Here is a 27,657-nt window from a genome sequence, read left to right on the forward strand (position 1 = left end):
AGTTCAGCTCTTTCCCACTTCCTTTTCCTGTTTCTACGGAGCTTGTAGTTTCAAACAAGAAGGGAGAATCACAGCATGTTTTCTCTGAGTTTCTGGGCTTCAGCTCTGCTGACTGTACTGAACTGCTGGTCCTGGGTTGGTGAGTCCTGGGGGGCTAAACTGTGGCAGAGGCCAGGATCGGGCTGAAGTTCAGAAGGAGAAAGGGAAAGAAAGACGTGAGGAGGAGATGGGGCGGGGCCTGACTTCTCTCTTGGGCTGGGTCTGGCCAATTTACGTTTAATCCTTGAAAGCACTGAATAAAGAAATTAACTTAGGTAAAATTGTCATTATTATTACATTAGCTCAGCCTACCCATGAGCAATTGATATTTTTCCGATTGTTTAGATCTGACTTTATTTGTGTGTTTTGTAATTATATTCATATAGTTCCTGGGTTTCTCTTGGCTGATAGACTCCCAAATATTTTATATTGTCTACAGTTATTATTTTTTGGAGGAATATTTCTATTTAGTATTGTATTTTCCCCCCAGTTACATGTAAAAACAATTTTTAACATTCATTTTTAAAACTTTGAGTCCAAAATTCTTTTCCTTCCTTCCCCCACTTCCCCTCACTGAGAAGACAAGCAAGAAGACAATATAGGTTATACATGTGTAGTCATGCAAAAATGTTTCCGTATTAGTCATGTTGTAAAAGAAAAGAAACCAGAAAAAAAAACCCTCAAGAAAAATAAAGTAAAAAAGTATGCTTCAAACTGTATTCAGATACCATCAGTTCTTTCTCTGGGGATGATAGCATTTTTCATCATTAATCCTTCAGAGTTATCTTGGATTATTGTATTGCTGAGAATAGTTAAATCATTCACAGCTGATCATCTTACAATATTGCTGTTAGTTTGTACACAGTACATTTCATTTTGCGTCAACTCTGTAAGTTTTTCCAGGTTTTTCTGAGAGCATCGTGCTCATTATTTTTAATGCATCATAATCACACACTACAATTTGTTCAGCCATTCCCCAGTTGGTGGGGAATCCCCTCAATTTCTAATTCTTTGCCACCAGAAAAGAGCTGCTATAAATATTTTAAATTAATTAATTTATTTTTAGTTTTCAACATTCACTTCCATAAGATTTTGAGTTTTAAATTTTCTCCCCTTTTCTCCCCTTCCCTCTCCCCAATTTGGTATGCAGTCTGATATAGGCTCTACATATACATTCATATTAAACGTATTTTCACATTAGTCATGTTGTAAAGTAGAATTAGAACCAATGGGAGGAACCACCAGAAAGAAGAAATAAAACAACAACAACAACAACAACAAAAGAGAGTAAATAGTATGCTTCCATCTGCATTCAGACTCCAAAGTTCTTCGTCTGGATGTGGACAGTATTTTCCATCACAAGTCTTTTGGAGTTGTCTTAGATCCTTGCATTGCTGAGAAGAGCTAAGTCTATGAAAATTAGTCATTGTACAATGTGGCTGTTACTGTGTACAATGTTCTTCTGGTTCTGCTCACTTCATTCAGCATCAGTTCATATAAGTCTTTCCAGGTTTTTCTGAAGTCTGTCTACTCATCATTTCTTATAGCACAATAATATTCATTACATTAATATACCACAACTTGTTCATCCACATTCCCCAATTGATGGGCATCCCCTTAATTTCCAATTCTTTGCCACCACAAAAAGAGCTGCTATATTTTTGTACACATAGGTCCTTTTCCTTTTTGGGTTTTTTTTTTTATCTCTTTTGGAATACAGACCTTATAGTGGTATTGCTAGGTCAAAGAGTATGCATGTTTGTTTGTTTGTTTTTTATAGTCCTTTGGGCATAGTTCCAAATTGCTCTGCAGAACAGTTGAATCAGTTCACAACTCCACCAACAGTGCATTAATGTCTCATTTTTCCCACATCCTCTCCAACATTTGTCTTTTTCTTTTTCTGTCCTAGTAGCCAATCTAATACTATGAGGTAGCACCTCAGAATTATTTTAAATTGCATTTCTCCAATCAATGGTGAGTTAGAGAATTTTTTCATATGCCTATAGATGGCTTTACTTCCTCTGAAAACTGTTCACATCTTTTGATCATTTATCAGTTGGAGAATGGCTCTTATTTTTATAAATTTGACTCAGTTCTCTACATGTTTGAGAAATGAGGCCTTTATCAGAGAAACTTGTTTCATTTTTTTTCACAGTTACTACTGCTAACTGTATTTCCCTCCATCCTGTCCCCCCAACCCATTTATTCTATTCTCTCTCCTCTTTCACCCTGTCTCTCCTCAAGTGATTTGCTTCTGACTGCCCCCTCCCCCAATCTGCCCTCCCTTCTATCCCCCCCCCACCTCCTTCTCTTATCCCCTTCCCCTTCTACTTTCCTGTAGGGTAAGATAGATTTCTATACCCATTTCAGTGTATGTTTTATTCTCTCTTTGAGACAATTCTGATAAGAGTAAGGTTCACTCACTCCCCCTCACTTCCCTCCTCTTCCCCTCCACTGTAAAAGCTTTTTCTTGCCTCTTTTATGTGAGATAATTTATCCTATTCTATCTTCCCCTTCTCTCTTTTATGCCTTAATTTTCTTTTTTTAGATATCATCCCTTCATATTTAATTAACAACTATGCCCTCTGTTTATATATTCTCCTTCTAACTGCCCTAATAATGAGAAAGTTATGAGTTACAAGTATCATCTTCCCATGTAGGAATAAACAGTCTAAGCTTATTAAGACCCTTATGATTTCACTTTCCTCTTTACCTTTTTATGCCTCTCTTGAGTCTTGTATTTGAAAGTCAAATTTTCTATTCAGCTCTGGCCCTTTCATCAAGAATGCTTTCAAGTCCTCTATTTCATTGAATTTCTTTTTTTCCCCCTGAAGGCTTATACTCAGTTTTGCTGGGTAGGTGATTCTTGGTTGTAATCCTAACTCCTTTGCCCTCTGGAATATCATGTTCCAACCCTTCCTCCTTTAATGTAGAAGCTGCTAAATCTTGTGTTATCCTGACTGTGGTTCCACAATACTTGAATTGTTTCTTTTTGGCTGCCTGCAATATTTTCTCCTTGACCTGGGAGCTCTGGAATTTGGCTATAATATTCCTGGGAGTTTTCATTTTGGAATCTCTTTCAGGAGGTGATCAGTAGATTCTTTCAATTTCTATTTTACCTCTGTTTCTAGAATATCAAGGCAGTTTTCCTTGATAATTTCTTGAAAGATGATGTCTTTTTTGGATCATGGCTTTCAGAAAGTCCAATAATTTTAAAATTATCTTTCCTGGATCTATTTTCCAGGTCAGTTGTTTTTCCAATGAGATATTTCACATTGTCTTATATTTTTTCATTCCTTTGGTTTTGTTTTATTGTTTGTTGATTTCTTATAAAGTCATTAGCTTCCATTTGCTCAATTCTAATTTTTTAGGAATTATTTTCTTCAATGAGCTTTTGTACCTCCTTTTCCATTTGGACAATTTTACTTTTCAAGGAGTTTTTTTTTTCTTCAGTGGATTTTTCTGCCTCTTTTTCCATTTGGCCAATTCTGCTTTTTAAGGAATTCTTCTCCTCATTGGCTTTTTGTACTTCTTTTACCATTTGGCCTAGTCTGGTTTTTAAGGTGTTATTTTTTTCAGTATTTTGGGGGGGTCTCCTTTAGCAAGCTGTTGACTTGTTTTTCATGATTTTCTTGCATCACTCTCATTTTTCTTCCCAGTTTTTCCTCTATTTCTCTTACTTGCTTCTCAAAATCCTTTTTGGCCTGAGACCAATTCATATTTTTCCTTGGAGGCTTTGGATGTAGGAATTTTGACTTTGTTATCTTCTTCTGAGTGTGTATTTTGATCTTCCTTGTCACCATAGTAACTTTCTATGGTCAGAATTTTTTTCTGTTCTTCGCTCATTTTCCCAGCCTATTTCTTGACTTTTAACTCCTTGTTAAAGTAGGGCTGTGTTTCCAGGGTGAAGGGCACACTGTCCCAAGCTTCAGGGGTTTTGTGCAGCTGTTTTCAGAGATACCTCTAGGGACCTGTAAGTTTTTAGTTCTTCCAAGGTGGTGTGATCTAAGGAGAGGTGTGTTTACTATGCTCCTGACCTGTGCTCTGGTCTGTGAGTGACCACAAGCACTCTTTTCTGTCCTGGAACTGTGAGGAAGGTCCCCACTTCACTGCAGCCACAAGCTCTGATGTGCTAGTACTCCTTCTTGCCCTGACACTGCCACCCAGGACTGTGGCCCAGATCTGAGCATGGGCAAAGCAGCAGAGTACTGCCTCAGTGCTAGCAGAGACCCCTGTAATCTCCTTCTGACCAGTTGTTTGACCTCCTGTCTGTGGGATGAGAGCTCAGGAAGCAGTTGCTACCACTGCTGATTCAGTGACTCCCAAGATCTTCTCCTGGATTGCTGGGGTTGGGTCAGCGCTGATGTGGCCTATGCTGAACTGTGTTCCACTCTCACCCAGGTATGACAGACCTTTCCTGCTTACCTTCTAAGTTGTCTTTGGCTGGAAAGTTATTTCATCCTGTGCTTTTGTGGGTTCTGCTGCTCCAGGAATTGTTTTATGGCCTTATTTAAAGGCCATTTAAAGGCCAGAGAGGTTTTGGGGAGAGCTTAGCTAAGTCACTGCCTTTTCTCTGTCATCTTCTGTCTACAGTTATTTTTAATGGAATTAATTTCTCTTCCTGTTTTTTTCTAGGTTTTGTTGGTAATATACAGAAATGCTGATGATTATATCCTGCAAACTTGCTAAAGTTGTTAATTATTTCAAGTAGGTTTTTAGTTAACTTTCTAGGATTCTCTAACTATAACATCATATCATCTGCAAAGAGTGATAATTTTGTTTCCTCATTGCCTATTCTAATTCCTTCAATTTCTTTTTTTTCCTCTTATTGCTATAGCTGACATTTCTATTATAATATTGTATAATAGTGGCGATAATAAGCATCCTTGTTTCCCCCCGATCTTATTAGGAAAACTTCTAGCTTATCCCCATTGCATATAATACTTGCTGATGGTTTTAGATAGATATTACTTATCATTTTAAGGAAAATATCATTTATTCCTATGATCTCTAGTACTTTTAATAGGAATGGGTGCTGTATTTTGTCAAAAGCTTTTTCTGTATCTACTTAGATAATCATTTGATTTGTGTTAGTTTCATTGTTGATATGGTCAATTATGATGGTTGCTTTCCTAATATTGAACTAGCCCTGCATTCTTGGTATAAATCCCACCTGGTTATAGCGTATTTTCCTCATGATGAACTTCTATAATCTCTTTTCTAATATTTTATTTAAAATTTTGCATCAGAGGAAATTGATCTATAAGTTTTCTTTCTCTGTTTTTGCTCTTCCTGGTTTAAGTATCAGCACCATATTTGTGTCATAAAAGGAATTTGATAGAACTACTTCATTGTCTGTTCTTCCAAATAGTTTAGATAGTATTAGAATTAATTGTTCTTTAAATGTTTGGTAGAATTCACTTGTGAAATCATCTATCTGGTCATGGCGATTTTTTCTTAGCTCATCGATGGCTTGTTTGATTTCTTTTTCTAAGACAAGGTTTTGTTTAAGTATTCTATTTCCTCTTCTGTTAACCTGGAAAATTTATATTTTTGTAAATATTCATCCATTTTATTTAGATTGTTAAATTTAGTGGTATGTAATTGAACAAAATAGCTCCTAATAATTTCTTTAATTTCATCTTCATTAGTGGTGAGAGTTCTAAGTCTTTCAAAGTTGTTTTTCTTCACAATGTTGTGGTACATAAATTGTTCTCTGGATTCTGATTACTTGCATCAATTCATGCAAGTCTTCTCAGGGTACTCTGAATCTGTCCCTTTGGTCATTTCTTATATGCAATAATAGTCCATTACATTCACATACCAAGATTTATTCAGCCATTCTTCATCTGACAGGCACTCTCTTTGTTTCTAGTTCTTTGCTGCAATAAAAACTGCTATCTTTTCACTCTGTCTTTGATCTCTTTGGGGATATGTGCCTAGCAATCCTCTCTATGGGTCAAAAGGCATGTACAGCTTAGTGACTTTTGGGGAATAGTTCCAAATTGTTTTCCAGAATGATCAAACCATTTCACAGCTCCACCAACAGTGCATTAGTGTGCTTGTCCTCCCATAGCCCATCTAAAAATTGTCATTGTTAACCTGATGAGTGTGAGTTAGAATCTCAGTGATATTTTGGTGTGCATTTCTTTTATTATTAGTGATTGGTAATTTTGTATATGGTTGTTGATAGCTTAGATTTCTTCCCTAGAGAACTTCCTGTTCCTATCTATTGGGGAATGACTATTGTCCTTATATATTTATGCTACTTCCCTACACATCTTGAATATCAAACCATCATCAGAAAAATTTTCTGTAAAATCCTGTTACCACCCTCACAATTCTCCCTAAATTAATTTACTTACTCAGTTCTGTTTATGCAGAAAAAAATAACAAAAGTCATTTGGAGGAACATAAGATCAAGAAATAGCAATTTTTTAATAAGGTGGCCTAGCAGTACCATATCTCAAACTGTATTACAAAGTGAAAATCCTCAAAATAATCTGGTACTAAGAAATAGAGTGGTGGATCAGTGGAATAGATCAGATACCCAATATAAAGTAGTAAATGACCATAGTAATCTAGTATTTGACAAACCCAAAGATCCAAGCTTCGGGGGCAAGAACTCACTATTTGACAAAAACTGCTGAGAAAAGTGGAAAAGTTTAGCAGAAACTAGGCATCGACCATCATCTGACACCATATACCAAGTTAAAGTCAATATGAGTATATGATTTAGACATAAAGGGTGATACCATAAGCATATTAGAGGACCATGGAAAAATCTATGGATAAGAGAAGAGTTTATGACCAAAAAAGAGACAGAGATGATCATAGGACATAAAATGTATAATTTTGATTACATAAAATTGAAAAGTTTTTGCACAAAGAAAACCAATACAGCCAAAGTTAGAAGGAAAGCAGGAAACTGGGGAGAAATTTTTCACAGCAGGTTTTTTTTTTCTGATAAAGGGCTCATTTCTCAAATATATAGGGAATTGAGCCAAATTTATAAAAATAAGGACCATTTCCCAATTGATAAATGGTCAAAGGATATGAACAGATAGTTTTCAGATAGAGAAATCAAAGCTATCTATCATCATATGAAAAAAATGCTCTAAATCACTATTGATTAGAGAAATGGAACTTTCCAGTGCTACCTCACATATATCAGATCAGCTAATATTTCAGAAAAGGAAAATGATAAATGTTGGAGGGGATGTGGGAAAATTGGGACATTAATGCATTGTTGTTGGAGTTCTGAACTGATCCAATCATTCTGGGGAATAATTTGAAACTATGCCCAAAGGACTATAAAACGGTGTATATATTAAATATACCCTTTGATCCAGCAATAGGTTTGCATCCCAAAGAGATAACAAACAAAAAGGAAAAGAACTTATACGTACAAAAAAAAATTTTATAGTAGCTCTTTTAGTGGTGGTGAAGAATTAGAAATTGAGGGGATGACCATCACCTGGGGAATGGCATATAATTGTGATGGAACTCTATTGTGCTATAAAAAATGACAAGAAGGGTGGTTTCAGAAAAACCTGAGATTTACATGCAACTGATGCAGAAACTGATGGAGTGTCAGAACCAGAAGAACATTGTACACAGTAACAGCAATATTTTAACAATGATTAACTATGAAAGATCCAAGACAATTCCAAAAGACTCAGGATGAAAAATGCTATCCACCTCCAGAGAAAGAATTGATGAATTCTGAGTACAGATTGAAACATATTTTCTTTCACTTTCTTTTTCTTGTTTTTTTTTCCAGCATGGCTAATATGGAAGTATGGTTTTGCATGACTCCACATGTACAATGAGTATCATATAGCTTGCTTTCTCAATGAGTGGGGGAGAGGAAGGAGGAAGAGAATTTGAAACTCAAAATTTTTTAAAACGAAAGTTAAAAATAAAAAAAACTTGCTTACTTCCTTTTTTCATTTTATTATGATTTCAGTAATTGATTATAAGATAGTCTGGAGAATTACCTGGGAGCCATTCTAGGCCAACCTCTGATCCACCATTCAGCACAATGTCTGGCACATAGGCACTTAATAAATACTGATTGATTGGTTAATCCTTCTAGCTATAGTGTTCATGGATGAGTCACTTCCCTTCCCTGGGGCTTAGTTTTCTCATCTGTAAAGTGAAGATAAAAATAAACTCCCTACCTCATGCAACTGATGAGAGGAAAGCCCTTTGGTTTTTTTTGTTTGTTTGTTTTTCTTTTTCTTTTTTGGTGAGGCCATCAGGGTTAAGTGACTTGTCCAGGGTCACACAGCTAGTTAAGTGTCAAGTGTCTGGGGACGAATTTGAACTCAAGTCCTCCAGACTCCAAGGCCGGAGCTCTATCCACTGTGCCACCTAGCTGCCCCTAGAGAAAAGCCTTTTGTAAACTTGAAAGCAACACAGGAATGTGAGTTATAAATGTGAGCTAATTCCTACTCCTTATAAGCAATTTAGTGTAGTGAATAGAGCCTGCCTCTGATACTTATTAACACTGCAAACCAATGCTGGTTACTCTATCTTTGTGTGTTTCGGGCAATTCCTTAGAATTTATTAGATTACTAAGTAATAGTCTACTAAGTTGTAGGCTGATTGCTAGAAGGAGTTTACCTACAAGGAGTGCCTTATCCTGACACAGATTCTTCCTGTATTTTTGTTAGGAACCTTACAGTTACAAAATTCTATGCCTCCACGATGTTCTGTGCTATTAATGGAAGAAGTACTGGTTTGTAGGTGGAGAGGTCTAGTAGGAGTCTAGTCCAGCAGTTAACTCTATGTGACCTTGAGCAAGTCACTTTCTCTGTGGGCTTCAGTGGATTCCCTCCTCTGTAAAGTAAGGGAGTCAGATCTGTCTAGTGTCTTCCAGTTCTAACGTTATATTCTTGAGGAACTTGCAGGCCTGTTATTCCATTTCCTAAGGCCTCTTCCAGGCCAATGTTCCATATTCTAAGGCCTTATCCAGCTCTGATATTCTGTTCTAAGGCTCCTCCTCACTCTGACATTCTGTGTTCTATGGCCTCTTTCAGGCCTGACATTCTGTATTCTAAGGAACCTCCAAATCTCTGACATTCTGTGGCTTGAGTATTTTACCATTGTGAAGGATTAGTAAGTACCCTTAGTTTACTTAGCAGTGACTTGAGTTTCTAGACCATCAGAAGGCATCTTAGAAACCATATGGTCCAACTATAGAAAGAGACAGAAAAAAGGAGAAGCCAAGGGCTAGGCTGCCAGAGGTCATCCTAGTTTAAAGTTTAAAAAAATCATCTCTGTGGAAATCATTTCTCTCCTGCAGCTGCTCTATCTACAGACACAAATCAGGGCAAGTTTTTCAACTTTTCCTTGTTCGTCATAGCAGGGGAGCTTATGACCACCTCAGAGGCAGGTCCAAACCCAAGCCTCAAAGAATCACCAAATCCGTCTCTCCTTAAGGGGTTTAATATTAATAAAAATCTCTGAGACAGAATTGATAAGTCGGATGGGCCTGCCACAGAAGCATAGAATCTTAGGTTCATCTTAGGCTCTCAGAATTACTGTTATAACTAGAAAGCACATTGGAGTATAGAATGCCAGAGCTGGAAGGAACATTGGAACACAGGACACAGAAGGTCAGAGCTAGACAGGAACTTAAAGTGGTCTAATCCCAATGAATCCATTCTATAGATGAAAAAACAGAAGTCTAGAGAGGGTACTTCCCCAAAACATGAGAGCATAGATTTAGAGCTGGGAGGGACCTTAGAGCTCATCTGGTCCAATTCCCTCATTTTTGCAAATAAGGAAGATGGCCTAGAGGCCTAAATAGGTATTATGACTTGCCCCAGGTGACCCTGATAGTAAATAGCTGAGCCAAGACTTGAACCAGGGTCCTCTCACTTTAAAAATCCAATCCCCTTTCCACTGTGCCATACTGCTGCCCTGGTCAGTGGTAGTAGACCCAGAATCTATCCCAAGTCTTATGATTCCTCAGCCAAAGCTCTTGTCAATACACTAGAGCCACCTCTAAAATGGAATGGAAAATCTTGCCCCTCTTCTTCCCCTCCCTCTGCTCCCCAAGCTAATCTCTCTTGGATTATTTTCTTTCTCAGATAGTCAAGACGTGTCCGTAGAGCAGCCCTCAAGACAAGTGACAGCAACCATTGGAGGTTCAGCAATACTGCAATGCAGATCGAAAACCAACCTCATTGCTGGGCCAGTGAGATGGTATAAGGGAACTGAGCCTAACAGGGAGCTCATCTACAGTGACAAAGAGTCGTGCCCCCGGGTCCAACGGGTGGAGAACACAAATCGTGTCTTTGACATCCGCATAATCAACATCACCAGCCAGGATGAAGGAGTCTACTACTGTATCAAGTTCCAGAAGAACCCTGAAGATGAAGTCAGCTCTGGGGGTGGCACCCACCTCATTTGTAAGTACAAACCAAAGGAACGCAAAGGAGTACAGGAGAAAGAGCACCAGATTTGGACTAGGAGAGCCAACATCCCAAACCTAGCTCTGCTATTTCCTACCTGTATGACCTCAGGAAAGGAGGGACAAATATCTAAGAAGGGCCTACTCTATGCCAGACAATGTGCTAAGTGCTTTATAAATATGATCTCGTTTGATTCTCACAACAACCCTGGGAGATAGGTACTATCATTACCTTCATTTTAGAGATGAGGAAACTGAGGCAGACAAAGACTAAGAGACTTGCCCAGAGTCACACAGCTAGTAAGTAAATCTCAGACTGGATTTGAATTTAGGTCCTCTTGACTCCAGGCCCAACACTTTATCCAATGTGCCACCTAGCTGATGTAGTGGATAGAGAGTGTTACAGACGGAATCAAGAAGAGCTGAATTCATGATTGCATGTATATAACCTATAATCATATTGCTTAATGTCTTAGGGAGGGAGGAGGCGAGAGAGGAAGGGAGAAAATTTGGAACTCAAAATTTTTAAAAATGGAATGTTAAAAATTAACTTGACATGTTATTGGGGAAAAAATAAAATATTATTTTTTAAAAAGTGGATGCAAACTCAGGTTCCTGGCTCCACTGAGTCATGGACTTGAAAAGGAAAGACCAAACTTCAAATTCTTCCTCCAACCTTTATTAGCTGTTTAACTTTGGGCAAGTTACCTTTTTGAGTCTCAGTTTCCCCATCTGTAAAGTGAGTAGGACTTTAGGTGCCAAGACGGGAGAGTGAGGAAGGAACCCTCTAAAGCCCTTCCAAATTCCCCTCCAAACAACTTAAAAACCGCCTCAGAACAGATTTAGAAGCAGGGAAGCATCTTACCAGCCTAGCAGGAAAGCTCTGTCTTACTGGGGTGGGAGCAGAGCAAGGTCCTATACAGCAGCCAACCTCACAGCAGGGGGCCTACAGCAAGGCTCCAAGCCTGGAGCAATCCACCAGCAAGGCCCCCCACCCTCATCACAGGCCACCAGCAAGGCCTCGCCCCCACTGTTGACCAGTAGGGAGGCCCCACCTCTGGGGTCAGGCAGCAGCAAAATCCCTCCTTCAAGGCCAGCCAGCAGAGAGGCCCTATTTTTATGACAACCCAGCAGCAAGGCCCTGCCCCTGGGGTGGATAGCAGCAAAACCTTACAACTGGGGAAGGCCAACAAAGAGGCTTCCCCTACAGTGCAAGCCAGCAACTAGGCCCTGAGGCCCAGTGAAAGCCAGTATCAAGATCCTGAGCTCCAGAACAAGAAGCCTGGGACAGTGCAGGAACAGAGCCCAATTCTCACATAAAAATTTGAAGTCGCAAAATAGGCAGGAAAATGAGCAAAAAAAAATTTAAAAAGAGAACTCGACTACAGAAAGTTACTATGGTGACAGGGAGGATTGAGGCACAAACTTAGAATAGGACAAGTGTCCAAATGGCTACATGTGAAGCCTCAAAGCAAAATGTAATTTGGTCTCAGGCCCAAAAAGATTCCTGGAAGAGCTTGAAAAGGATCTTTAAAAGCAAATTAGAGAAGAATAAGAAAAATTGAGAAATGAATAGTGCAAGAGAATCATGAAAAAAAGTCAACAGCATGGGAAAAGATATACAAAAATTCACTGAAGAAAATAACTCCTTAAAAATAGAATTGGCCAAATGGAAAAGGAGGTACAAAAGCTCACCGAAGAAAATAATTCCTTAAAAATTAGAATTGGACAAGTGGAAATTAATGACTCCATGAGACATCAAGATATGATAAAACAAAATCAAAAGAATAAAAAAAAATAGGAGAAAAGTGAAAGTTCTCATTGGAAAAACAAGTGCCCTGGAAAATATATCCAGAAGAGATAATTTAAGAATTATTGGACTACCTGAAAGCCATGATAAAGGAGGAAAAAAATCCTAGACAACATCTTCCAAGAAATTATCAAGGAAAATTGCCCTGAAACAGAGGCAAAATAGAAATTAAAAGAATTCATTGATCACCTGAATTCAGATTCATCTGAAAGAGATCCCAGAATGAAAACTACTAGGAACATCATAGCCAAATTCTAGAGCTCCCAGGTCAAGGAGAAAGTACTGCAGCCAAAAAGAAACAATTCAAATATCATGGAGCTACAGTCAGGATTACACAGGATTTGGCAACTTTCACATTAAAGAAATGGAGGGCTTTGACTGTGATATTCCAGAAGGCAAAGGATTTAGGATTACAACCAAGAATCACATACCTAACAAAACTGAATATAATCCTTCAGGGGAAAAAATGGATAGTTAATGAAATAGAGGACTTTCTTTTTTTTTTTCTTACGATAGCCATTTATTTAAATCAAATAAATTTGTAACACACAGTTACAAATGGTTAGATAACCTTTGCACAATCATACTTATTAAAAAATATTTTGAAGACTTAACATATTGATAGATTCTTTTGACATGATTACTTCTTATCCCATTTTTCTCTCTCTTTTCTTTCATGTATAACCTCCTTCAGATATGGTTGAAGGTATAATTTGTCCTCTTCATATTTTGTCTACTGGTTTGTAGGCAAAATCTGCTGCCTCATGGTCAGGTCCAGAGCTCTCTTCATACAAAACATTCAATCATTATACAGATTCTCTGGAAGCCTCCTCATGGCCTCTTCATCTTCATAAAGTATGTCATCATGCATTAACCCAAGTTTGTTGAATTCTGCAGCATTGTAATAGCATTTTCAAAGACTCCGAAGCCATCAACTTGATGCTACAGTTACCCATATCGCCATCTTGATCTCAAAACAGAGGACTTTCTCAAGCATTACAGACCTGACTATTCCAGACCAGAGCTGAATAAAAAAAAAATTAATCTTCAAATACAAGAATCAAGGGAAACACAAAAAAGAAACAAGAAAGAGAAAGCAAAGAGATTCAATAAAATTAAACTGTTTGTATTCCTACATGGCAAGATATCTGTAACTCTTAAGAACTTTATTACTATAAAAGCAATCAGAAGGAGTAAATGTAGAGAGAGGGTATGGATATGAGGTGACTTTGATGGGATGACACCCAAAAAAGCAAAATAAAGAAGTGAGAAAGAAGATTGCACTGGAAGAAGAAGGAGGGGGAAGATAGAATGGGATAAATTATCTCACAAAAAAAGAGGAATGAAAGAGTTATTATAATGGAGGGTAAGATGGGGGAGGTAAAGCTTGAACCTTACTCTCATTAGAATTGGCTCAAAGAGGCAATAATATATACTCAGTTGGACAGAGAAATCTCTTACCTGATAAGGAAGTAAAAAGGGATGGGAATAAGAGGTTGAGGGAAAATTGATAAAAAAGGAGGGAGGATTGGGGGAGACAGTGATCAGAAGTAAAACACTTGTGAAGATGGACAGGGTGAAGGTAAGTGAGGGAAGAATAAACAAGGGGAAAATAGAATGGAGGGAAATAAAATGGAAGTGGATAGCAGAATGGATTAAAACCCAGAATCATATAATATGTTATTTATAAGAAACATATTTGAAGCACAGAAACACACCCAGAGTAAAGATAAGGAGCTGGAGCAGAATCTATTATGCTTCAGCTAAAGCAAAAAAAAAAAAAAAAGCAGGGGTAGCGATCATTATCTCAAACAAAGCAAAAACAAAAAATAGATCTAATTAAAAGAAATAAGGGAGAAAACTGAATCTTGCTGAAAGGTACCATGGACAATGAAGTAATAACAATACTAAACATATATGTACCAAATGGTATAACATCTAAATTATTGAAGGAGAAATTGAATGAGTTACAGGAGGAAATAGACAATAAGACTATACTAGTGGGGGACCTCAATTTTTCCCTCTCAGAACTAAATAAATCTAACCAAAAAAATAAATAAATAAACAAGAAAGAAGTTAAAGGGGTGAATAGAATTCTGGAAAAGATAGCTCTCTGGAAGAAATTGAATGGGAATAGAAAGGACTATGCCTTTTCTCAACAGTGCATGGCACCTACACAAAAATTAACCAGGTATTAGGCTCTAAAAACCTCACAAACAAATGCAGAAAAGCAGAAATAGTAAATGTATCCTTTTCAGATCTAAATGCAATAAAAATTATGTTCAATAATGGCAATGGAAAGATAGGTTAAAAATTTAATTGGAAACTAAATAATCTGATCCTAAAAAAATAAGTGGGTCAAAGAACAAATCATAGAAACAATCTATAATTTCATTAGAGAAAATGACAACAATGAGACAACATACCAAATTTTATGGAGTGAAGCCAAAGTGATACTTAGTGGGAAATTTATATCTTTAATTGCTTACATCAATAAAATAGAGAAACAGCAGATCAATAAATTGGGCATACACCCTAAAAAAACCTAGAAAAAGAACAAATTAAAAATCCCCAATTAAACACCAAATTGGAACCTGAAAATCAAAGGAGAGATTCATAAAACTGATAACAAGAAAAACATTGAACTAAAAAATAAAACGAAGCTGGTTTTATGAAAAAAAGACCCCAATAACAATAAAACAAACCATTGGTTAATTTGATTTTAAAAAAGGAAAGAAGAAAACCAAATTACCAGTATCAAAAATGAAAGAAGTGAATTCACCACCAATGAAGAGGAAATTAAAACAATTATTAGGAGCTATTTTGCCAAATTAAATGCCAACGAATTTGACAATTTAAATGAAATGGATGAATATCTACAAAAATATAAATTACCCAGATTAACAAAAGAAAAAATAGAACACTTAAATAAACCGATCTTAGAAAAAGAAATCTAACAAGTCATCAATAAATTTCCTAAGGAAAAAATCCCCAGGGCCAGATGGATTCACAAACAAATTAGACCAAACATTTGTAAAACAATTAATCCCAATATTACATAAACAATTTGGAAAAATAGCTGAAGAAGGAGTTCTACCAAAATCCTTTTATGAGACAGTTATGGAGCAAAAACAGAGAAAGAAAATTATAGGCCAATTTCCCTAATGAATATTAATGCAAAGATTTTAAATAAAATACTAGCAAGGAGATTACAGCAATATATAACAAGGATCATACACTATAGCCAGGTGGCATTTATACCAAGAATGCAGGGCTGGTTCGATATTAGGAAAGCTGTTGGCATAATTGACCATATCGGTAACAAAACCAACAGAAATCATATGATTATTTCAACAGTTGCAGAAAAAGGCTTTGACAAAATACAATACCCATTCCTATTAAAAACACTAGAAAGCATAGGAATAAATGGAGTTTACCTTAAAATGATAAGTAATATTTATCTAAAACCATCAACATGCACTATCTGTAATGGGGATAAGCTAGAAACCTTCCCAATACAATTAGGGGTGAAGCAAGGATGCCCATTATAACCACTATTATACAATATTGTACCGGAAATGTTAGCATTAGCTAATTGAAGAAATTAGAATAGATAATGAGGAAACAAAACTATCACTCTTTACAGATGATATGATGATACATTTAGAGAATCCTAAAGAATCAACTAAAAAACTAGTAGAAATAATTAACAACTTTAGCAAAGTTACAGGATACAAAATAAACCCATAAATCATCAGCATTTCTATATACTAACAACAAAGCCCAGCAGCAAGCGATAGAAAAAGAAATTCCATTTAAAATAACTGTAGACAATATAAAATGCTTGAGAGTCTACCTGCCAAGACAAACCCAGGAACCATATGAACACAATTACGAAGCACTTCTTACAAAAATAAAATATCTAAACAATTGGAAAAAGATTAATTGCTCATGGACAGGGTATGCCAATATAATAAAAAATACAGTTCTAGTTAACTAAACTACTTATTCAGTGCCATACCAATCAAATTACCCAAAAAAAAATTATTTTATACAGTTAGAAAAAATAATAACATTATTCATCTGAAAGAACAAAAGGTCAAGGATATCCACAGAATCAATGAAAAAAACAAATGTGAAGGAAGGTGGCGTAGCCATACCAGATCTCAAACTGTATTATGAAGTAGTAATTATCAAAACAAGCTGGTACTGACTAAGAAGTAGAATAGTTCTGGTGGATCAGTGGAATAGATTACATACATAATGCATTATAGTAAATAACCATAGTGATCTAGTGTATGATAAAACCAAAGAGCCAAACTTTTGGAACAAAAGTTCATTATTTGATTAAAAAAAAAACTTCTGGGAAAACTAGAAAATAGTATGGCAGAAACTAAGTGTAGACCAGCATCTCACACCATATGCCAACATAACATCAAAATGGGTACATGATTTACACATAAGGGGTGCTATTGTAAGCAAATTAGGAGAGCATGGAATAGTTTATCAGTCAGTTCTATGGATAAGGGAAGAATTTAGGACCAAATAAGACATAAAGAGCATTACAAAATGTAAAATAGATGATTTTGGTTGTTGAAAACTAAAAAGTGTTTGCACAAACAAAACCAGTGCAACCAAAAAAGAAAACTGGGGGGGGAAGGGGGTGGTTTGGAACAAGTATCTTTGATAAAGGCCTCATTTCTCAATATATAGAGAACTGAGTCAATTTTATAAGAGTATAAATCATTGGGGCAGCTAGGTGGCACAGTGGATAGAGCTCTGGTTTTGGAGTCAGGAGGACCTGAGTTCAAATCTGGTCTCAGACACATAGCACTCACTAGCTGTGTTACTCTGACCAAGTCACTTAACCCCAGTTGCCTTACAAAAAAAGAAGAAGAAGAAGAAGAAGAAGAAGAAGAAGAAGAAGAAGAAGAAGAATACAAATCATTCCCCAATTGATAAATGGTCAAAAGATATGAACAGGCAGTTTTCAGACAAAGAAACTAAAGCTATCTATAGTCATATGAAAAAAATGCTCTAAATCACTATTGATGAGAGAAATGCAAATTAAAACAACTCTGCCTCATGCCTATCAGATTGGCTAATATGACAAAAAATGAAAATGATAAATGTTGGGGGGGATGTGGGAAAACTGGGACACTACTGCATTGCTGATGGAATTGTAAACTGATCCAACCATTCTGGAGAATAATTTGGAACTATGTCCAAAGGGCTATAAAACTGTGCATCCCTTTGATCTAGCAATGTTACTGCTAGTTCTGTACCCCAAACATTTTTTAAAAGGGCAAGGGAAGGACCTATTTGTACAAAAACATTTATGGCAGCTATTTTTTGTGGTAGCTAAGAAGTGGAAGTTGAGGGGATGTCTATCAATTGAGGAATGGCTGAACAAACTGTGGTATATGATTGTGATGGAATATTGTTGTGCTATAAGAAATGACAAACAGGATGATTTTAGAAAAACCTGGAAAGACTTACATGAAGTGATGCAAAGTTAAGTGAGAAGAACCAGGAGAACACTGTACACAGTAACAGCAATGTTGTAAAATGATCAACTGTGAATGACTTAGCTATCCTCAGCAATACAATGATCTAAGACAATCCAAAAGACTCCTAATGAAACATGCTATTCACCTCCAGAGAAAAAACTGATGTTGTCTGAATACAGACAACCTTTTCACTCTTTTTTTTTGAGTCTTCTTGTACAAAATGAATAATATGGTAATGTTTTACATGATCGCACATGTATAATCTATGTCAGATTGCTTCCTATCCTGGTGGGGGGCAGGAAGGAAAGGAAGGATAGGATTTGGAACTCAAAACTTTTCGAAAATTGTTTAAAATTGTTTTAACATGTAATTTGGGAAAAAATAAAATGTCATTTTGTTTTAATGAAGGGGTTAAGACTTAATGGCCTTTTCAGCTCTAGATCTATGATCCCATTGTTCAGAAGTTATTCCTTATGTTTAGCGTTAGCCCAAATCTACCCCAAACTTGTTTCCATTGGTCCTAATCCTCCCTTTTATTTATTTATTTTTTTAGGCAATTGGGGTTAAGTGACTTGCCCAGGGTTACACAGCTAATAAGTATCGAGTGTTTGGTCTGAGGCGGGATTTGAACTCAGGTCCTCCTGACTTCAGGGCCAGTGGTCTATCTACTGCACCACCTAGCTGCCACCTACCTGCCCCCCCCACTTCTTTTATCAAATAGAATAAATCTGTTCCTTCTGTGCCATGACAGCTCTTCAGACATCTAAAAATAATGATATTGTCTCCTCCCCCATCTCAGTCTCCTTTTCTTAAAGTTAAACACCTTCTCTCTCTCTCTCTCTCTCTCTCTCTCTCTCTCTCTCTCTTCTCTCTCTCTCTCTCTCTCTCTCTCTCCCTCTCTCTCTCTCTCTTTTTAACCTAATCTTCATATAGTATGGTCTTGAGGCTTTTCAGAAGCCTGTAGTTCGCCTTCTCTGCAGATGTCCCAGCTTATGAATCTTCTTCCTAAAATGTGGTGCCCACAATTAAAGACAGAACCTCAGATCCGTTCTGAGTGGGACTGTTAGCTCCCTAGTCCTAGATACCAGACTATTCAAACAGCCTGACCTGATGATTTTCCCCCATTTATGACTTTCCATCTCTTACTTCTGGATCTTCGTATAGGCTGTTCCCTCCTTCCCTCCACTTCACGGAATCCACAGCTTCTTTCAAAGCTCAATTCAAGGGCCGCCTCTTCCAGGAAGCATGTTCTGAACTTTCTAGTTGCTACTGTCCTCCCCCTGAAATGCTTGAAATATATTCTGCACTTAATGGTCCATGTAAATGTTGTTGCCTCCTCTAATAGAATTTAGGCTTTTTGAAGGTAGGAACTGTTTTGGTTTTAATCTTTGAATTCTGAGGTAAGTGCCTGACAAAGGGTAGGCATTTATTAAATAAATGGATGAATGGATTCATGCAGCCTAAAATGGAATTTGGGCTGGGTTTCCAGAAGTACCCATAGTACACAACAGTTTATTTCATTTCACTTCTACCAGGCTGCATCAGGACTTACTGCACACAACACACACACACACACACACACACACACACACGGGCTTCTCAGCTTCCTTTTAAGCGTGATCTTCACTCACTAGAATGTAATCGCCTATCTTTCTCTTTTGCTTGTACTGGCATCCACAGTGCTTACTACAGTGCTGGACACGTAATCGGCACTTAATGAATGCTTGGTGACTGACTGTTTCCTGCCTCCCATTTCAGTACAAAGCCAAAGATCGTCGGGCGTCCTCATAGCTGCTACGGCCGGATCCGTGTTCCTCATCCTCGTCCTCTTAGTCCTCTGCTGCTACTTCAAGAGGCAGAAAGGTGACCACTGATTTTTCTGGGGTCCCAGAAGGTTCGATGTTGGGGATGAAACATTGTGAGTCGCGGTATAGATGAGGGGGAGAGCACAGCGCTGTTGGCGATAGAGGGACTCCTCTCACCTGGGCAGATCCCCTGTCTTTTGGGGGTGGAGGGATCAAACTTGCGGTTCTGTCCATGTAGGGAGCTCTGAGGCGGGGCTTTCTACTACCAACGCCCAGCGGCACCTTCTCTGCAATTTACAGCCCTGGGGCCCGATTTACCTGCCCAGGCTCACACCGGCAGGACGTGACAGAGGCAGGACGCCAACCCAGGCCTCCTAACACCCCGGGCAACTCTCTATCCACTACCTACCTGGACACATATCGTCTCATTGTTGTGCAGGAAAAGATGCCAGATTTGGAGTCAAAAGTCACGCGTTAGGAGGGGCGGAGAAAATTTTGCAATTCAAAAATCTTGTAAAAATGAACGCTAAAAATTACTTTTACACATAATTGGGGAGAGGGGAATATTATTTAGAATAAAAAAAAGACAACGGTACAAAGCGCAGCTCTGCCACTTGTCACTATGTGACCTTGAACAAATCTCTTAACCTATGTCTCCATAGCCTCATCTGTAAAATGAGAGGGTTGAGGTAAACAACCTTAAAGGTCCCTTCCAGCTCTAAAGCTATGATCTCATTTGACCTTCACAGTAGCAGAAGCTCACTCACAACACCTGTGAGATGAGAGTTGGGCAAGGATTATTATGCCCATTTTACAGATGAGAAAAGTGAGGCCCCTTGACAGGTTACCTTGACCATGATCTACTAGATAGTAAGTGTCCAAAATGGGATCTGAACCCAGGTCTTTTTGACTCCCAAGTGGCCAGCATTCTGTCTACTCTGCCATACTGTGTCTAGATAAAGAACAAAAGATTACCTAGAGCATAGAATGTCAACTTGCAAGGACACATAGAACACAAAATGGAAGAACTAGAAGCATTCTTATAGATCACTCAGTCAAACTTCCTCATTTTAAGAAAAAAAAAAGGGGGGGGAGCAAAGGCCCCACTAACAACCCTAAAACCTAACCCCAGTTCCTTTGATTCCCATCTATAGGGCTCTTTCTTTTCTCCTAATTGTCTCTCTAAAGGAAGGCAAGTGTCTATGAGGCAGCTAGGTGGTGTAGTGGATAGACCTCTGAATTTGGAGTCAGGAAGACCTGAGTGCAAATTCAGCATCAGACACTTGCTAGCTGTGTGACCCTGGGCAGGCCACTTAACACCTCTGGGCCTCAGTTTCCTCATCTGTAAAATGAGGATTATAAAATCACCTACTTGCCAGTCTATGTTGTGAGAATCAAAAGACATAATACTTGTAAAGTGCTTTGAGTCTTAAGATGCTATTATCCCATCAGTGTTGGGGGAAAATCCCATTGTGTGTTCTTCCTTAGTCTCCCTCCCCCGGGGTGTATCAGCATCCAAAAGTAGTTCTGAAGTGGAAAAGCAATTATGGAGAGTAGTATGGCCTCGGATGGGTGGGAAGGATGTATGAACACAGCCTTGTGTGGTGTAAAGAAACCAGTGAGTCTTTATCATAGTCAGAGAACTGGCCCTAGTCCTAGCTGTGGGGGATTACTAGGTGAATTGGGGTACATTTGGCTTTTTTTTTTAGTGCCAGCTGGGGGTGCGCATCTGCAGCCTCCCAGGGTCCCTGCCCAAGATTCTCTTTAGCAGTACCTAGAGCTGGGAGTGCTCCAGAGCATGGGCCCAGCAGCTACCATCACACTTTGCCATTCCCTAGAAGGGTTCTAAAGCCATTGGGACACTGGCCTGGGCCGAAAGCTAACATTGCCTATTTTCTTTTCCTCCATCTAGGTCCAAGACGATGTTTGGCCAGGTTTGTATGTCTCGGGTGCTGGGGTACCCCACCCTAACAAGGAGTTTGCTTTTTCCTTAACATGCCTGCCTTCTTCCCAGGAAAAAGTTTCTACCACTGGGCCCAATACATTTCCCAAAATCCTTGACCCAAGGCCTCAACACCCTAGCCTGGACACATGCTTCTCCAGGCTCCATCCTCAGGAGGCCCACCCCTGTCTGACAAAGGTGGAGAGGGAGAATTAACACCTTGTCACTGCACCTCCCCACTCTCAAGAAAAGAGAGCAAGATTTTACCTTTTACTTCAAACCATGGAGGGAGGTCATCTGCCCCTGGAAACAAAAGAACAAAGACAAAAAACTTTAAAATATGCAATATTCTGAGATGAAAGGAAATGACAAGTAGTACTCAAAGAATTATACTGGGTGTTATAAAGTATGTATTCTAACCAGTCACTGGCTGGTTGTGTGACCCCCTGAGCCTCGGTTTCTTCCTCTGTAAAATTAGAGTACTGTCCCAGATGGGGACATGCCCCATGTCTAAAGTTCTTTACAACTTTGACAGCCTATATCTACTTTCTAACCTTTTGTGTAGTGATGATTATGCCCCTATTATAGAGGAAGAAACTGTGATCTAGCAAAATTAAGTGACATGTCCAAGACACCAGAACAATTCAGTGTCAGAATTGGGATGAGACCCAGGTCTCTTGACTCTGAGGCTCTTGTCACTGTACTTTACTGCTTCACATACCCTAAGCTGGTGCAATACTCTTCCCTGGCACCCCCTCAAGTGTGGCAGGTCAGAAAAATAAAATAAATTTTATTTTGAACTTGACTGCATCTTCTTTCTTTTCTTCTTTAGGCCAGAAGCCTCAAAGAAGAACCAGTCACAGAGAGAGGTAAGGGCTTGATTGCTATTTCCCATGAAAGGCATGGGTGGAATCGGTCACTAAGCAACTATAGAGCACCTGCTTTGAACACAGCCTTGTGCTAAGTATTCTTAGGAGAGAGGATAGAGAGGAACTCGGAGACTTAGTCTCACCCCTCAGAGAGTTCCAAGTCTAATCAGGAAGAAAAAGAGGAACTTATATGCATACCCATCCGGTAAAGTTGAGAATATTTATTAAGCGACAGGCTCCAGAAGTTATGGAGTTTAACTCAAAAGGAAACTAGAGGTAGATAAAATGTAATCTGGGAAATCTTCCTGGAGGAGGCAGGATATCAGAGAAGAAAAATACAATTAGCCTGAAGAAACATGTTCTTGAGTCTACTATGAAGAAGAATGTATCATAGACCAATATGTCATAGACTAGTCTAAAATGTCATAGACTAGAATGTCACTCCTGGGAGGGACCTTAGTGATCACTTATTCCAACAATCTCATTTTTCAGATTAGAGAACTAAGTCCCAGAAAGAACTGATTTGCCCAAGGCCCCACCGCCAACTAGATGACCTCTATATATAGTCCCTTCTAGCCCTGTTTCTATGAGTCTAGGATATTACGTGGATACCCAATGAATTCATACATACATACATGTATAATGTATGTGTGTCTGTATCTCCTTCCCCACTTTTCTACCCACAAGTCTGTCTCCTGATCCATCCATATCCTTCCCCTCAAAAGCTCAATGCCTCCAGAAAATCTTCCCTGAAAATAATAATAGCTCACATTTAAGAACTAATTGATTCTGATCAAGTCTTGAGCACCCAGTTGCTCAAATGCATCTGACTATTTAGTAACTTCTCATTGTATACAGTGGCTGTCGATCCTACTGGAAATTCTGAGCACTGGATCGGGAGAAATCTGGGTTCTGCCACTGACTCCCTGTATGACTTTAGTTCAGTCCCTTTCCCTCTCTGGACATCCATTCACCTTTCTTCCTTCTTCCTCCCTGTTTCCTTGGGTAATTTGTTTGAGTACTCCTTGTATCCTCACTAGGCTCCCTTCAGGGCAGAGTCCACACAGAAATAGAGCCAACCTCAGTGACCCCAGTTGCTTCCATGACCCCAGTTAACACCCAGTAGGAATCCACAGGGATCTAATGTTTACCTTGCCATGAAAGCCCTACACAGCAGGACTGATGAGTAAATGCAGCCCAAGGCCAAACGTATTGGACTAGATGGTCCCTAAGGTTCCTTCCAGATATGGTATTCTATACGTTTCGGCCCTACGTGCTGTAATCCTATAAGACAGTAGCAGCTACTGGAGGATTCACAACAGGGCAGTCACTCCCTTTCCCATGCTCAGCCCATTGACTAGGATGGGACTGTTCCTCCCAACTGCTTTACCATCTTCAGAGATGGTAGGGGGAGGGTGACGCAATGCTCCCGGGAGGATAGAAGGGAATGGGGGAGGGGGAGTAGCAGCTTTGTCGGTAAGTGCCTTCCCCATCTCTTCCTCTGGACTGAAGGTACCATGGTGACGGGTGCCATGGAAACTGGCAAGCTGGAGGGAGGCCAGGGCATCCCACAGTGACAATCAGCATCAGCCCACGTGCAATGGTGCTGACCTCCCAGGGGTCCTGCCCAGAGCCCTTGGGCCTGCTCAGGGGCCAGACTGGTCACTATTGCTATAGACCTTGCCTAACAGGGGTCCTTTGACAACTGATCACATTTATTTCTCACTGGTCAGACTCCGCCATGAATGAAGCAAAGGGAAGAATCTTCCCCAGGGGGCTTACTGAGTTGGGAGCTAGAAGATTAGAGGTGGGAGGGCCCTGACAGCAAAGACTATCAGAGCCAGTGGTAACCTTGTTGTCTTGTCCATTGGTCCCATCAGACTCTCCGTGACCCCATTTGGGGTTTTCTTGGCAAAGATACTAGAGTGGTTTGCCATTTCCTTCTCCAGCTCATTTAACAGATGAGGAAACTGAGGCAAACAGAATCAAGTGACTTGCCCAGGGTCACATAGATAGTAAGTATCTGAGGTCACATTTGAACTCAGGTCTGGCACTCTATCCACTGTGCCGCCTAGCTGCCCTTAGAGGTGACTTTAAAGACCTTCTAGTCTAACTCTCCCTTTCATCTATTTATTTATTCATTCATTTATTTGTCTATTTATCTATCTATCCATAGATTAATTAATTTATTTTTACAGGTGAGGAAATTAGGTCCTAGAGAGGGAAAGTAACTGCCTAAATTCACTCTGCAGAGGCAGGACTGAAATCCAGATCTCCAGACTACCAATCCACATTTTATTGTACCTTGCCAAGGGCCCCAACTTCCCTTCTCCTACCCAATATGTCCCTTTCTCTCTTTCTTCCTCCTTCCTCCCTGTTTCCTTGGGTAACTTGTTTGAGTACTCCTTGTATCCCCACTAGGCTCCCTTCGGGGCAGAGTCCACACAGCAATAGAGCCAACATCAGTGACCCCAGTTGCAACACTCAATAGGAATCCACAGGAATCTAATGTTTACCTCGCCATGAGAGCCCTACACAGCAGGACTGTTGAGTAAATGCAGCCCAAAGGCCTAAAAAGTCACCCATCCTGGCCTCTGTAGCAATATAACTCATGGATTATTCCCTGATCTCTGATTCAGTGCCAGGATACCACGCCTGGCTGCAGAGAAATCTGGCTCCTTCCATTGAAATGGAGGCTTTCATGTTGTTTTCAGTGATATCCTCCAGTAACCTCAACAGGAGCTTCTAATAGTCTTCTGGGGAGCTTCGTGATTGGGAACGGCTTTTACACAGTCACTAGCATTTTACACAGTCACTAGAAAGCCTGGAGCATGATAGGTAGGTCATAAGATTTAGAACTGGAAGGGACCTTAGATCACCTAATTTCACTATCTCATTTTCCAAAGGAAGAAATTGAAGCTGGGAAAGAAGAAATTACTTTCTCAAGGTCATACGGGTGGTGGGTGAGCTTGTACAATCTTTAACAACCTGGCCCCTACTTAACCTTTTGGTCTCCTTAGAAGTGACTCTCTGTAGTTCTACATTCCACGGGCCAGCCAAACTGGCCTTCTTGCAGCTTGTCACATGCAGTGCTCCATCTGTCTTCATGCCCCTGCACTGACCATCCCACAGGGCTGGGGTGCACTGTCTCGTCATCCTCTAGTTTGTAGAAACTCTTCCTAGCTTTAAGAGATTCTGCTCAAGCACCATCTTCTACACTAAGCTTTTCTTGATCCCCTATGCCCTCCCTCCCTAGTTATCTTGAATTTATTTTGCATTTATCATGTATATGTGAGGGTGCCATGATACATTTCAGGTTGTTTTCCTTAATAGAATGTAAGCTCCTTGAGCGCAAGGACTACTTCCTTTTACTCTTTATATTCCCAACACCTAGCCTGCAGCTTGGCACAAAGCAAGCCCTTAACAATGGCTTGTTGATTCATTATATGGTGCCTCAAAGAATGAAGAGTAATTAATTCATCCTTGGAAGGGGAGCATGAGCCCTACCACGTCCTTTATTCCACAGAATGAGAGCCTAGAGAAGCTGTCACTTGGGACCTTGGGCAAAACAATCTACCTCCATGGGCCTCAATTTCTTCATCTGTAAGAAAAGGGGGTTGGACTATATGACTTTTAAGGCCCTTCCACTCTAATTCTTATGACCTGTGATCTTAGGTGATGACTAAGTCACACAAAAAGGCAGAGTCAGGGTCCTGGCCCTAGCTTTCCTAAGGACCAGACAGGAACCCGTCCTAATGTTTAATGCTTTGACATTGCCTGAAGGGGTCCACAGTAGTCTGTGTCTTCTAGTTAGAAATAGAAAAGCCTGGCTCCCCGATAGTGATAGGATAAGGGAGGGGGACGAAGGAGAGCAGCAAAGATGAAGAAGAAGCGGTCAAGAAGGAAAAGTTACAAGAGGAAGACGTGATTTGGCAAAAGGAATGGAGGAGATTCAAGGGATTTCCCATTTATCTGTGATCCCCCTCTGGCTGGCAGGGATATGGGCTGAGAGGCTATACAGAGCTTTATAACCATCCTTGTGTGAATGCAGATGGTGGAACAAAGAGTCAGGGAATTGAAGCAGTTTTCTTTTGTGATTCTTCTGAAACTGGGAATTCTTTGGCTCTTCCTTCCACCCTGGCCCACAGACTTATAGGACATAAAACCTAGAATGCCTAGAGCTAGAAGAGATCTAACAGAGTGGCAAAGAACACTGACTTTGGAGTCAATGGACCTGAGTTCAAAGCCTACCTTTGACATTCAATGTCTATGTGATCTTGGACAAGTCTTCTAAACTCCCTAGGTTGAGACCATCTCTTCCAATGCCCAAAGTCATCTAATGAGGCAGGCCTGAGAGGAAGGAATCATGTTTTGTTTTGGTTTTTTTTTAATATACACTTACATACCTTATCCATATAGATTTTGGCTTCACCAATAAGATGTTCCCAATTCCTCCTCCCCTCCCCCAAACCTCCTAACCAAGGCCTTTTTTCTTTATCTTTCCAGACAACCAGGAACAATGAGATTGTATATGCTGATCTCCAACCCATTGGGAAAAATCCTCAGTCCAAGAAACCAGCGGAGGAGAAGGGTCTCCATTCTGAGTATGCCACTATTCATGTCCAGTAATCGGGACTCTGCAGAAGTAGCTCCAATGAGAATAGAAGGACCACTTTCCAGGGAATCCTGAGGATTCTGCAGTTCCAGTCAGGAAGAGGAAAGTTGAAGATTCTTTCAGGGACCTGAAAATAGAGCCATGGCGATCAATGAGCAGTAGAACCTGTGCAGGAGGCCGAGGGCTGCCAGTTACTAGGCTATGTAGTATTAGGCAAATCCCTTCCCTTCTCTGGTCCTAATTTCTTCATCTGTAAAATGGGGATAACACCCTCTCAACTTCTTGTCTCATAAAGCTCAAATGAGATAGCAGAAGTAAAGCTCTTTGTAACTATAAAAGCCTATATCAATATTGCCTCTCCCTTTTGGAAAGAAAAATGTTATTAATGCTGACCTGGGAGCAGCTCCTCACCTTCCAGCAGGCTTTGAATCTATGCACCCCTAATTCTTTTGGAGTGCCAGGTCTCCTCAGATCTTTTGGCCTTGCCTAGAACACTAATTCCATACGTAAGGATCCCTGCTGGCTGCATATTGACTTAGTTTTAAAATGTAATGTTATCTTTGTTTTGTTGTACTTTTTATTTATTTTGTCAAATATTTCACAATTACATTTTTCATCTGGTTCAGGCCACACTTGGGAGGTGA

General features: G+C 39.5%; 1 protein-coding gene and 1 pseudogene across 2 annotated transcripts; one reads left to right on the forward strand and one right to left on the reverse strand.

Moving 5' to 3' along the window:
- Window positions 1-27,576, forward strand: LOC110193728 (tyrosine-protein phosphatase non-receptor type substrate 1-like). Of its 2 annotated transcripts, XM_020965718.2 has the most exons (6): window positions 1-139; window positions 10,140-10,460; window positions 19,541-19,645; window positions 21,500-21,521; window positions 22,362-22,398; window positions 26,905-27,576. In XM_020965718.2, exons 1-6 carry the CDS (start codon window positions 76-78, stop codon window positions 27,025-27,027), a joined length of 672 nt encoding a protein of 223 aa, XP_020821377.1. In that variant the 5' UTR covers window positions 1-75; the 3' UTR covers window positions 27,028-27,576. The 2 variants fall into 2 exon arrangements, with proteins under 2 accessions (XP_020821377.1, XP_020821378.1); XM_020965719.2 differs by lacking the exon at window positions 19,541-19,645.
- LOC144455901 (cytochrome b-c1 complex subunit 7 pseudogene) lies at window positions 12,904-13,306 on the reverse strand (annotated as a pseudogene).
- Window positions 27,577-27,657: the final 81 nt, after the last annotated feature.

Source organism: Phascolarctos cinereus, unplaced genomic scaffold, assembly GCF_003287225.1.
Source record: "Phascolarctos cinereus isolate Bilbo 61053 unplaced genomic scaffold, phaCin_HiC Scaffold_2;HRSCAF=192, whole genome shotgun sequence".
NCBI lineage: Eukaryota > Metazoa > Chordata > Mammalia > Diprotodontia > Phascolarctidae > Phascolarctos > Phascolarctos cinereus.